Raw genomic sequence first — 13,610 nt, forward strand, 5'->3', positions numbered from 1 at the left:
CCCACCATCTGCTGTTTTTCAAACCTCTCCAGGGCTTTGGGGGTGGGCTTGCTGGACCTGGGATTTAAGTTGTCGCCTTCTGAAGGGCAGTTTGAGTCCCAGCTGCTCCAGCACCGATCCAGCTCCCTGCTATTGTGCCTGGAAAGCAGCACTGCCCCTCTGCTGCGACATGAGACCCAGACAGAGTGCAGGCTCCTGGCTTCGGCCTGGCCTCGCCTTGGTTACTGAGGCCATTTGGAGAGTGGAATAGCACAAGATGCCCCTCAAATCAATCTTAACTGTGTAACAACTGGATCAGTTGTTGTTGCTAAGTGAAATCCTACATTTTCTCTCCTACATGGAACTTCACATCGGGAATGTACCGGAGCCACACTACTTGCTTGCTGTTTACACATTTCTGGGTCGAATTTCTCTTCCCAACAATACACCCATCTTTTCATTTGAGGATGTTCATCACGAACTCCATGTGATATTAGCTTATCAGCACCTCAGGCCTGCTGCGGCGGTATCTCAGGTTCAGTCACCAGCTGTGACACGTGCATCCTATACGGGCACTGGTTCATGTCCCGACTGTCCCACTTCTCATCTGCTCTCTGCATCGGCATTGGGAAAGCAGTGGAGGATGGCCCAGGAGCCTGGGCTCACGCGGGAGGTTTGCAAGGATTGGCTCCTGGCTTTGGATTGGCCCAGCCTAGCTGCTGAGGCTATTGGAGTAGTAAAAAAGAAGGTGGAAGTTCTCTCTCCTCGTCTCTTACACTTCCTTTCAAATAAATAATGCTTTCTTTTAAAAAAACACATCCACTTTTGCCCTAAGCAAACAGAGTAACAAAAGCAGCTTGGGGGCTGGCGCCATGGTACAAGAAGCTGATCGTCTACCTGCAGTATGCACCTCCCATTTGGGCACAAGTTCCTGCCAGGCTGCTCCAGCTCTCTGCTAATGGCCTGGGAAGTCAGCGGAGGATGGTGCAAGATCTTCGACCTTACATTCACGAGTGAGACCAGGAGACGTTCCTGTTCCTAGCTTCAGACAGATCAGACCGAACGGCCATTGCAGCCATTTGTGGAATGAGCCAGCAAGAAGGAAAATACCTGCCTCTCCTCTCTCTAGTTGCCCTTTAGGACCCGGCAAAATGGCCTACCCATTGAACGCGCTGGGATCCCATATGGGTGCTGATTCTAATCCCGGCAGCTCCACTTGTCATCCAGCTCTCTGCTTGTGGCCTGGGAAGGCAGTCGAGGACGGTCCAAAGCCTTGGGACCCTGCACTCGTGGAGACCTGGAGGAGGTTCCAGGTTCCTGGCTTCGGATCAGCACAGCTCCGGCCGTTGTGGTCACTTGGGGAGTGAATCATTGGACGGAAGGTCTTCCTCTCTGTCTCTCCTCCTCTATATATCTCACTTTGCAAGAAAAAAAAATCTTAAAAAAAAAAATAATAATAGTTGCTCTTTAAATAAAAGTGCCTGGTGCAGTAGCCTAGTGGTTAAAGTTCTAGCCTTGCATGTGCCGGGATCACCTATGGATGCTGGCTCTTGTCCTGGTGGCTCCACTTTCACTCAGTCCTCTGCTTGTGACCTGGGAAAGCAGTCGAAGACAGGCCAAAGTCTTGGACCACTGCCCCCGCGTGGGAGACCCAGATGATCCTGGCTCCTGACTTTAGATCAGCTCAGCTCCAGCCATGTGGTCATCTGGTGTATGAACCATGGAATGGAAGAGTCCCTGTCTCGCCTCTGGAACATCTGCCTTCAAGTAAAATAAACCTTTAAAAAACCTCGTGTCCTCACTCAACTTTTTAGTTTTATTTTGAAATGAAGACAAAAAATGGTTAAACGGTAAATTTTATTGATGTTTCACTACCTTGCCTCTCAAACTATTTAAGAGGCAGATTGTTCAGTCAAAAAGCTGAGCGGCTTAGGGGCGCTGCTGAGCTCAGCCCCCAGTGTAGACGCTGTGAGGGAGCAGTGGGTGGTGGTCCTGGGCTGTGCTCCTGGCTTGGCCCTGGCCCAGCTGGTATGGGCATCTGGGAAATAAACCAGTGGATGGGAGCCGCTTCTCTGTATCTTTCAAGTTAATAACTTTTTAAAAAGATTTTTAAAATTGCAAATGCAGATATACAGAGAAGAAAATACAGAGAGCAGACTCTCATCTGCAGGTTCACTCAAGTGGCCGCAATGGGTGGAGCCAGGAGAGGCAGGAAGGGAAGTGGGATCCTAGGGACCCAAGGGACACTAGGCTGTTGTGCTGGGCCTTCATGTTTTCAGTGAAAAGGGTAAGGTCCTGGTTGTGCACAATACCCTCCCCAGTAGTTAGGGCCCTGGAGGGTGGAGAAGCTGCGCCCCTCCCCCAGGTCGGAGCTTGCGCTAGTCAGAACATGCCATTCTCAGAGGCAGGCAGGGAGACTGTGCCAGTCTTAGCAGTGAGGGCAGAGTGAGGGTTTTTAATTAATGTGCTTCCCCTTCACCCCTGGGGCACCTGGGCTTAATTACTGCCTTAGGTAACATATGCAAATGAGGCGTTATCGCACCTGGTCCCAGCAGTCTGGCCCTAGCTGCAGCTGACCAGGAACCTGGTCCCAGGGAATTCTCAAGGTCCAAGCAGGTCAAGTCCCTGGCTGACACACAGGAAGGGCCTCCTGAGGCTCCAGACCCTAGTTCTGACCCCTATTTTCACTTGTACGGGAAATCGGCAAGGAAACCATCCACAGTGCCGTCATCCAGATGCTGGCTAGTGACCTGTGGATGAAACAGTTGGGAATCCCAGCGGCGTGTGCGAGGCTCCTCCCTTTGCCCAGGTCTGCAAGAACATGTCATGCACATCAGGCATCCTGGAAGCTTAGGGAGGGGTTATGGGGGTGCCTGCTCAACTTACTCCTTAGTCACCCATAAGGCGAAGCACTATTACACTAGCACCATTTACAGATCTTTGAAATCGAAGCACTCAGCGAGCAGCCTGCGACTGTGGCTCCTCATGGGAATGGGCTGGGGAACCTGCAGGTGCTCGGCAGCCCCATCCCACCCTCCTCTCCTTTGCAAGATTCAGCATGACCACACTTAAGGGGCTTTCGCTGTCTAGGGTGAGGCATGCCACACGGGAGCCATGTCAGCTTGCCAGCCCTGCACACCTGGCTGCCAGCTCTAACCTGCCTGGTGCCCCAAGCCCTGGTGCTCCTGCAGGTCATGGCAGCCACCCATGTCTCACTAAGGCTGCTAAGTGTGGCTGTCCTGCTCATGTACATCAGGTGAACGCTCCGTGGGCACTTGCTTTCACCAGACTGCCAGGAAAAGCTGCCACTAAGGCAAACTCCCACAGCATGAAACCCTCCAGCGAGGCTGTGGGGCCTTGGACATAACTGCCAGTCTGCAGCAACTTTCAGCAAGTTGCCCGCCACTCACAGGCTTCTGGTCTGTACTTGTTCAGGCTGTATGGGTTGTATCACTGTGCCCAAAGCTGCAGTCAGGGAAGGGACAGCACCACTCCACACTGAACTGGGGTCCTCGTTTTTACATTCCCCACCAGTTCCAGGTTAAGCCTGAACAGGAACACAGAGGGCGCTCAGGCTTTTGGTTGTGACCAACACCCACCCACTCCTGCCCCACCCTGCAAACACAGAAGGACAGGACACAGGGACTGTGGCCTGCCCACACAACATCATCATGGTCAGAGACGTTTTTATTTTGCATTTACACCCACTGGTGAGATGGAGATGACCAGGGAGGTGCTTGGTAAGGGAGGATCAACTGGGCCAAGACTGAGCTAGAGCGTGGGCTGCCATGGGGGCCAGGTGGTCAAGCGTGGCTTCTGCAGTGACGGGAGAGGGGAGCGAACTACCACAGGCCCCGGGAGCACTGCTCAGGACCTGGAGCTGCCTGCACCACTGCTGGGCAGATCTTCTCAGCCGGCGGGGACTGAGCACTTGCAGTCACCGGCCTGCAGCTTACTTAGCCAGGGGGTTTCGGAAGTTTCTGCCAGCAAACTTGGCCTTGCTGCCCAGCTCCTCTTCAATTCTGAACAAGAAAAAAGACAAGAAATCGAATCCCGGTGCCGCTTGAGGCTGCCCCCTAGGGGTGAGGACCAGCTCTTGCTGGTGAATCTAGTGACCAGCCTGCACTGCCCAGGACAGTTTCAAGGATGATGTTTTGGGTACCAGACACTGCCTAGTTCTACATCCAAGAGAAAGAGGGCCTGGTGTGGTAGCCTAGTGGCTAAAGTCCTTGCCCTGAATGGGCCTCCCATATGGGTACCAGTTTTAATCCCAGCAGCCCCACTTCCCACCCAGCTCCCTGCCTGTGGATGAACTAAAACTTTGAAACCCTGCACTGGCGTGGAAGACCCAGAAGAGGCTCTGGATTGGTGCAGCTCCAGCCATTGCGGCTGCATGGGGAGTGAATCAAGGTCCAGAAGTAAAGGGGGAGACGGGGTACTTTCTAATAGGCTGCTACAGTTGTGCAGTAGGTCAAGCTTTGGCCATGCGGTCCTGCTGCTCAAAGGCTGGCTTATAGCTCCTGGCTTTGCTCGGCTCCAGTCACTGGGGCCAAATGGGCCATGAACTGGTGGATAGAATATCTCTGCTTTCTGTTACTTTGATATTAAAGTTAAGTCAAAAAATGCACCCAAGAACTTATGAAACAGCTGCCAACAGCTGTCATTTCTGCCTTCCTAGCCCTGAGGCACCCAGGAAAGTGATGACAAAGGGTCCAAGCACATCAGCCCCTGCCCTCAAAGGGAGACCCAGCTGGATTTCCAGGATCCTGGCTCCAACCTGCACTAACCCTGGTCCATGAGTAAACCAATTAATAAAAGGTCTTTGTCTTCCTCTGTGTAACTTTCAAATATATACATACATCTCCTTTCTTTTCAAGCCTAGGAAAAACTAGCAGTCTCTGGTGTAGGGACTTTCCATGGAGCCAGTCAGGACAAGCTGCAAGCTGACACAGAGGACACTCGGCCAGCTGTCCCCTGGCAGCCTTCATCTCCTGGGCCCCAGTGTCTCACCCCAAGACAAGGATCAAGGAGCTAAATCAGATATCACTAAGCCCTGGCCAGGGCTCAGGAGAGGTTAGAGGACTGGCAGGAATCCTGCTCTCACCAGAAGATGGCAGCACTGAGCACAGAGCCCCTCTAATGGCCACACTCTCAGCAGAGAGTGTACCCTGAGGCTATCGCCACGCCTTACCTGAGCAGCTGGTTGTACTTGGCCAGGCGCTCAGACCGGCAGGGTGCTCCAGTCTTGATCTGCAAGGAAGGAGGATGTGTGCTTGTAGCTGGTGCTCAGCAGGCAGGGAGAGGGTACCAGGGCAGGAGGCAGAGGCAGCCAGGTGCTGTGCACAGGCCGAATACACAAGCAAGGACAAACATGCCCACTCCCGAGTGCCCTCTGTGCTGGCCCCAGTCTGCTCAGGAGAGCTCACTGGTGGGTTTGAGGAATCCGGGAGCCGCTCCTTACCTGCCCAGTGCACAGTCCCACCACCAGGTCGGCGATAAAGGTGTCCTCGGTCTCCCCAGAGCGATGAGACACCATGACGCCCCAGCCGTTGGACTGGGCCAGCTTGCACCTAGAGACCAGAACAGGCCAGGGAATGCATGACCCATGAAGTCCAGCCAGCTGCTCAGGAGACAGGGTGGGACCCTCAAACCCCCTTGTGCCACTGCCTACTTCAATGCCACCTGGAGCTCTTGTGTAACCCAACGCTGGGAGCCCAGGACGTGGGTGCCACTTACGCCTTTAGGGACTCGGTCACAGAGCCAATCTGGTTCACTTTGAGCAGCAGACAGTTGCAGGACTTCTGTTCCACGGCCTTGGCGATGCGCTTTGGGTTGGTCACGGTGAGATCGTCCCCTACCACCTGGATGCCCGCGCTGGCCGTGAACTTCTGCCAAGCTTCCCAGTCATCCTGGTCAAAGGGGTCTTCGATGGACACCACTGGGTGAAGGAAACATGAGTACTAAAAGGTCAGGCCTCTCCTGGAAACGCAGCAACCAGCCACTGCTGCAGCACGGCCCAAAGCCACCCAGCTTGGGGATCTTGGGAAACCTGACCTGCATCCAGTGCTGCAGCACCAACTGTGCCCACCCTGGATCACTGCAGGCACCAAGACCCGAGGTGGGAGTCGGGGCCCAACCTGGATCATGCAAACCTGCCGGCCACAATCCTTGCGCCTCCACTGTGCCATGGGACACATTATGAAGCCACCTGCTTCCATGTTCTTGTGTAAAATAGCTCAGGGTCCCCAGCCTGTGGTCACTGTGATGCAGAGCTCACAGCAGGGGAGCAGGGGAGCAGTGGCAGGTGGCTGGTGCTGAATTTCCTAGGCCCACCCTTGGCTCTACAGCGAGTGCACACCACTCCAGCACCTGCCAAGCAGGAGGTGTCATTGCTGGCATCTGAGGCCCAAAACTCTGGGAATAGGCATGTGGTGTGAAACCCCTTCAGTGGCCTTGCTGCCCTTGCTGCCACAGGACACTTACCCGGGTAGTCTTTGACGAAGGACTTGTACAGGTCGGCCAGCTGGTCGGGTGTGATGTAGCGGCTGGGATCGTCTGCAGACTTGAAGTCTAGGTCGTACTTGCCGGATCGGAAGAACTCGGAGGCGGCCACGTCCATGCCGATGACCACCTTATCCGTGTAGCCGGCCTTTGCGATGGCGTTCTTCAGCAGCTCCAGGGCTGTGGGGGGACGACAGCTTGAGTTGGCATGTGGGCATGCAGCTGCCACACGCGATTGTACCAGAGGGTGCTAGATGCCCACCACAGGGTGGAGAGGCCAGCCTTTTGCTTCTGTCACTGGGCACGATCCCCTTGACCAGGGACGGCCCCACTGCACCAGCACAAGGCCCCATCCTGGTGCCCAGGAGCAGCACTGTCGGTCAAGACAATTCCAGTGAGCGGCTGACACCAGTGCCTGGGTTCCCTGAAGGAAGCCTGGACACCTGGCAGGTCAGACTACCTCTGTGTCCTGCCTTCTACTGCATGGTGCTGTGTGCAGGCCAGGCCTCAGGTGCTCGGCTCCCCTCTGTGCCGAGCTTCCCTGAGCCGTCAGGCTAACCCAGGGCCAAAGCCTACTTTCTCTCCACCAAGACGGAGCCCAAAAACGAGCCGAAAGCATGCTGGGTTATTTCCTTCCTTCGCTTGTCTGCCTCAAAAGCCACAGAACATGGCGTTATGCTTCTGACCTTTCGCCTTGCTTGCCCAAGCAGAAGTCAAACTGGGGAAGGAAATTTCTAAATTTCAGAAGCAGTTCCTGCTCCTCGGGACCCTGTTCCGAGACACAGGTGCGAGCAGGGAAAGCACCCTGGCTGCCCAGCTCAGGCTTGTCTGCGCATATACCTTCCTTATTCTCCAGGATGTTGGGAGCAAACCCGCCCTCGTCGCCGACGTTGGTGGCATCCTTGCCGTATTTCTCCTTGATGACATTTTTCAAGTTGTGGTAGACCTCAGCCCCAATGCGCATGGCTTCCCGGAAGTTGGCTGCTCCGATGGGCAGGATCATGAACTCCTGCATGGCCAGCTTGTTGCCGGCGTGCGAGCCACCATTGATGACGTTGAAGGCCTGTGGGAGGAGGGCACAGAGGCTTGGCCCAGGGCCAGACCCCCTTGGCAGCCCATCCCCTGCTCGGTATTCCTTTACAGCTGAGCCCAGCAAGGTCAAGGGTGGCTTGTGCAATGCCCCATTGGTCTCTCTCAAGGACTGCAGAAACTTACTCTGCCCACTCATAAGGACCTGGGTACAAGGCGGCTGTGTCCCATGTTCAAGAGCAAAGAGCACAGGGGCTGCCCAAGGCAGAGAACCCAATGTCTGCCCTCAGCTGGGTTTGGGCGGTCAGGACAGAGGAGGCTGGTCTCTGGTCCTCCCACTGCCCACTGGCTGCTGTGTGGGGGGCAAAATCCCCTCACCTCCAGGCATGGGAATTCCCCCTTTACTCACTGGGACTGGCAGGATGACTTCCGAGTTGCCAGCCAGGTCAGCGATGTGGCGGTACAGGGGGACCCCCTTCTCCACGGCACCGGCTTTGCACACAGCAAGGGACACCCCCAGGATGGCATTCGCACCAAACTTGGCTGCAACAGAAGGCCACAGCTGCTTCCTACGGAGCACCTTTATCTGGACCAGCCCCCTACCACCTGGCTCACTCCCCAAAGGCCACCCCCTTCCAGCTGACTCCACCTCAGGCAACTCACATTTGTTTTCGGTCCCGTCCATGTCGATCATCAGCTGGTCTATCTTTTCCTGCTCGACGACGTTCAATTTCTGGGAGAAGGGGGTGGGGGACAAGGGGGATGAGGTCTGGAAGGGCAGAGGTCACTGTCTGCAACTTTACTCTCCTGCGCGCCATCTACAGAACTGTGTAACTAGGCAAGGTCAAAGTCTTGTTCACACTGGTTTGTTTCATCGTCAAAGAGGAAAACTGCTTTATACTTCCCTCAGCCATCAGAGGTCATCGCCCAAGGTCACATCAGGCAACAGGGAGGAGGTACTGCTACCAGCGCCCCCGGGAGTGCCTGGAACCACAAGGCCCATGGCTTACTGCCATCCAGGGAGGCCCTATGAGGGAAGAGGGACAGGACACGGAGGTGCCCAAAATGTGTCCGGGCAGAGAAGTGACAAGCAACACTCTGTGGGGACCAGCCAGGCTTGCACTGATTACTGAATGCCACACATACAGGCCAAGGTATGCTGCCTGGGATGGGGACAAAAGAGAGGACTTTCACTGCCATTGGGCCCAGGCCAGACCCGTGCAAGAGGGACTGCACCCAGGACATTAGGCCTCTAACAGATGATAAAACCGCTAGGGTTGGGGCTGGGTTTCTAGGGCCCTCAGCCTCGTCCCACCTAGGCCAGGTCTGCCACCACCTTGACATACTCAAGATTTTATGTACTGAAAACTAAAGTCAGTAGAACGTGCCAGAGTTCACAAGAATGAGTTGCAGCACAGTGCAGATGCCAACAGAGGCAGAGTTAGGGCTGTGGGCCTCTGGCTGTCACAGAACACACATGCCAAGGTCAGGTTAGTGCCAAAACACCCGTGGATGAGGTTCATGCACGACAGAGACCCCAGCCAAGCGGCTTGCGGCCCTTGGAGCCAGCTCTTCTATGACAGGAAAGCCCCCGGGCCGAGGCCCGCTCTGGTGAGATCGACATGAGGTATCGGGAGGCCTACCTTGCTAACCAGGGCAGGCGCAATAGTTTTATTGATGTGCTCAACAGCCTTTGAGACACCTAGAAGGAACAATCAAATCAAATTACCCAATAATTCAGCAAGAGGCCTGAGCAGTGTAGCTAGAGAGCTGGAGGCTGCTGACCCAGAAGCCCAAAGCCCAGAGACCTGCCGTGGGCGCCTGACCCCTACCCCCAGAGGCGGAGGGCTTTCCGGCCCTGCTGGAGTGCTCTCTCCTTGGATCCCATGGGTTAGACACACACACACACACACACACACACACACACACACACACGCCCTGCTCACAGGCCCCTGCAGCAGGCTGGTTAGTCTGCAAGACCATGCACTGAGTTGGACAGCAGCTAAAGACGCTGCAGGATGTCTGGCAGGTTACCTGAGTGCACAAGGCCGGTGCCAGGAACTCATTAATATACTTAACGGGCCTGGAGACGCCTGCCCAGCCGAGATGGACAGAGAAGGAAGAGAGAGGCTCAGAGAACAGGCTGTGGACAGGGAGAGAAAGGCAGCAGACAGGCCGGGGGTCTCCGGGCCAGGCAAAAGCAGCCACTGGCATGGGCACACAGAGCTCTCTGCAAGGCTGCCGTGGCCTGAGGGCCGCAGCCCCAGCCCTGGCACAGCGCCTCCCACCTGCTTGTAGGGCACCCCTGCCAGGGAGTCATTCTGAGCCCTTCTCAGAGACTCAGCACTGCACAGGGCCTATTTATAACAGGGGCCCTCCAAAGGGTTAGCCCTGTCTGTGGGGCCATGTCACCACTGGGAGCACATGCAGGGTGGGCTCATGTGCTTCCCTGTTCAAGGGTGTGAACAGACATGGACAGGTCAACAGGAACGCAGCATGTGAGGTGGCCAGTCACAGAGCAGATGCTGCAGACCCTCAGGAGCACTCGGGGAAGGGGACAGGCCTCTCCTGGGCCTCTCCACCGAAGCCTGGAGCACTGCAACAGGAAGGAGCAAGCCAGCCCGGGCAGCGCTACTCCAGTGGCCCAGGACGGTGGGCAGGCTGACCACTCCCCAATGCCAGCCCACCGCAGCTGGATGGGCAAGGGTCAGGGAGATGCGCAGAAGCCGACTGCAAGCCTTACCCTTGCCCATGTAGCGGGTCTTGTCATTGTCCCGCAGCTCCAGGGCCTCATAGATGCCAGTGGAAGCTCCGCTGGGCACAGCAGCTCGGAAAAGACCTGGAATGGGGCAGGGAATAGAACCAATGAAGAGACACAACGACAGGGGCCATCACTGTGGCACAGTGGGGTAAGTTGCCTCTTTGGATTCCAACAAAGTCGAGTTCTCCATTCCCAGTATCATCCCATCTGGCCCAACCCTTTCCCCAGTAGCCATCATAGAGTGAACCAGTACATGGAGCAGCGCAGATTGCCGGCATTAGCAAACACTGTGATGACTTTCTTCTCTCAACTGCCTATCCCACAGTCACGTTTCTAGGATTCTGCAATGCAGATTACTCCCACCTGCAAGCTGCAGATTTTCTCTGCAGGAGCAGGGGCGGTATCTGTGGCCCTTGGGAACAGGGAGGCACTTAGAGGCTGGCAGCCTGCAATGGATGCCTTCACCTGCCTGTGCCCAACAGGATATGTAAGGGATTGCTGGCATTCTAGTAGCTGTGTTGAGCTAGAAAGGGAAAAAAATAATCAGCTGAACAGGAACTGATAGCTCGCCCGCTTTAACTCAGTGGGGTGCTCTACCCAAAGGAAAATTGACCAACAGGGTGGGTGGAGGGGGAGCAAGACAAAAGTGCAGGGCACAGCTTCACATCACACCGTCCCGTCTCAAAAACCAGCTGTGTGGCTGCCCCGTGGGAGCGCACCTCCAGTTTGGGGGAGAGCAGTGTAGACATCCTCTGCAATCTTTCCTTAGGAGTGAGTAGACACAGAGGCCAGTCTTCCTTTCCCGGGCTCCAGGCCGTGAGTCAGGCAGTGACTCAGCTCGGCCTGCAGGCCTGGGGAAGTTCAGCTCTGCCCACAGCTGCCGCTTTTCCAACCACAGCCCGGTCCATTTACGACACAGCTGAGGCCCCGTGTTTGGAGGGCAGGGGTGGGCAGCTCTTAGGCCTGCAGCGTTTCACTTGGCAAACTACCTCCTTGGGGTTCCTGGGCCAACCAAAAACAACCCACAGTCCAGGACCAGGGTTAGCCTGACATTGTGGGCCCTCACACACCCCCTAAGTTCCACCTGCCTGGGCATAACCTCGCCTCCCCACCTCACGGACCCTCGAGCCCTCAGGCCCCAAGTTCTGTTCTCACTGCCAAGAGTCAGCAAGACAAAAAAGGATCACGAGCTATGAGCATGCGCAGACCACAATGTGTGCAGGAATCACTCATCGTGCCTACTGTGATGTTACATAGTTCAGGCACTGGCTTACCCTGCAAATGCTACAGGCAGGACTGGGCTAGGCCGTGCTGGGCAAGGCAGGAGGGCCTGGGTATGGCTGCTTCCCAGCACGCTACTAGGAAGCTGGGTGACCACACAGCTCCTGGAGAGCAAGAACTAAGGGAAACTGCAAGGGCTGACGTCATGGCCATCTCTCATCTTTTTTCAAACATCCCTCCATCATTTTCCAACACGTTTTCATTTTTTTTCAAAAGTCTACTTATCTGGGAGGCAAAGGAACGGGGAATCCGTTTTTCCCCTAATGGCTGCAGCACCAGAGCAGTCTGGCCAGGAGGGATCCAGGGGCCCAAGCTTGTGGGCCATCTTCCAGTGCCTTCCCAGGGGCCCTGGCTGTGAGCTGGATCGGACGTTCAAGCAGTGTGTTGGCACCCCCCCCGTAAGGTGGCACCTACCTTTCGAGGTGTAGAGATCAACTTCCACGGTGGGGTTCCCACGAGAGTCAAAGATCTCTCGGGCACAGATCTTGAGAATAGACATGGTGCTTTTCTGTGGGAACAACCGTTTACACATTCCATGAACCGTTATCCTGCATTTGCTCATTCAGGCAAGAGGTCCCTGGACTGGGTGTACAAAGGCTGGTCGAGAAGGTTAAGCAGTGTGATGAGCGCGGGGCCTCGGCCCAGGCGGCGAGACCCGACCCTCCCACAGGCCAGTGCTTGCCATGTGCGCACTGGGAAATCACTACCAGGCCATGGGTGCAAGGAAGGGGGCGGGAAGCTGAGGGCTGGCTGGCAATGGAAGAGGACCCAGATCCAAGGTCAGCCGATAGTCAATGTCGAGTGGGGCGCTGGGCCATAACCCTGCAAACGTGGGTTGAGGTGCCTGCATCCGAGCCCCGGGACCTCAGCAGCACCTAGGCCGCTCAGCTCCTACACCCGCGAACAGCGGGTGCTTCGCCACATTTTAAAGGCTACAAGAATCTAGCACGATGCTTTAAATACCGAGGGGAAAACCCGCAATCATCCAGGAAAACCCCTTCCCCTTGTCTGTTGGGGAGGGTGGGGTGGGCGCCCAAAGAGGAAGCTCCACTTGCAAAGGATGGCACATTCGGCACCAAAAATCCATCGCCCAGGCCCTGACACCTTTTCTGGAAGGTTCCAAGGCTGCAAACGGCCTCCGTCTCAGGATTGGAGATCAAGGCCCGTTCTTTATAACAACGGAGTTTTATTCCTTAGCCAAGATAAAGGCATTGCAGTTTTATCTCCTATGCTGCTACAAAGGCAAATCTGTTCTGACCTTCTCGCTTAGAATTGTATCTTTACAGTTTTCGCAAATTGCTAACTTCTGCAGCGTGCTGACAGACTCCCCCAGCCCCTCCCCACTTCCACTTCGCATCTCAGCCCGGTCGGTGACCCAACACGAATCTTGAGCTCATGCTATGCACGTGAAGCGTTCCTCGTCATTCACGTGGGCTGGAAAAGGTATTGTGCAGGTCTTCAGGGCTGGCCGGGTGCCCGGGGCCCAGCCAGCCGACCACGCGCCCTGGGCCTCGTGGGCTCGGGTCCCGCAAGCGCATCCTGCGCGAAAAGAACAAGCAGGGCCGGCCTCACCGGGGCGGGGCGAGCTGCAGAGGGAACCAGCCCCGCAGCGGTCCCCGAGCGCGGCCCATGCATGGCCCCAGTGGCGGGACAGGGCATCCCTCCCGGGCCTGGCTCCACGCTGCTGCCCCTTCCTCCATTTTAGGATTGGATGGGCGGGCGCTAACGGGCCGCGATGCTCAGTCCAACCGGGGCTGCCCCCGATAACCCAAGGCCGCTTTGCCTGTCGCCCCCACTTCCCTCAGCAAGCATTCCCCGGCCCCCGAGTCCTCACCTGGATGCTGCAACTGCGAAGCGCAGGAGAGAAGCCGAGGGTGCTGCAGACACCACTGCGAGTGCGAGGAGAGAAAGACCTGCTCGCCCCGAGTGCCCCGACCTAGTCTCCGCGCACCCCGCCCCGACTTCCTGCCCAGCGCCGGAGGCCCCGCCCAGTGGCCGCCCCGGCCCCGCCCCCTCGGCGCCCGCTCGCCATTGGCCGGCCGCGCTGTCACTCTGCAAG

At 56.3% G+C, this 13,610-nt stretch overlaps 1 protein-coding gene across 1 annotated transcript; it reads right to left on the reverse strand.

Annotated features, from left to right (window-relative positions):
• Positions 1–3,662: 3,662 nt before the first annotated feature.
• On the reverse strand, positions 3,663–12,085 carry ENO1 (enolase 1). Its single transcript, XM_036494518.2, has 11 exons — positions 11,966–12,085; positions 10,253–10,348; positions 9,153–9,211; positions 8,173–8,242; positions 7,919–8,052; positions 7,321–7,543; positions 6,463–6,660; positions 5,716–5,917; positions 5,441–5,549; positions 5,171–5,229; positions 3,663–4,001 (listed from the first exon to the last, which is right to left on the reverse strand). The coding sequence occupies exons 1-11, from the start codon at positions 12,081–12,083 to the stop codon at positions 3,932–3,934; spliced, it is 1,338 nt and encodes a 445-aa protein (XP_036350411.2). The 5' UTR covers positions 12,084–12,085; the 3' UTR covers positions 3,663–3,931.
• Positions 12,086–13,610: the final 1,525 nt, after the last annotated feature.

Source organism: Ochotona princeps, chromosome 2 (assembly GCF_030435755.1).
Source record: "Ochotona princeps isolate mOchPri1 chromosome 2, mOchPri1.hap1, whole genome shotgun sequence".
NCBI lineage: Eukaryota > Metazoa > Chordata > Mammalia > Lagomorpha > Ochotonidae > Ochotona > Ochotona princeps.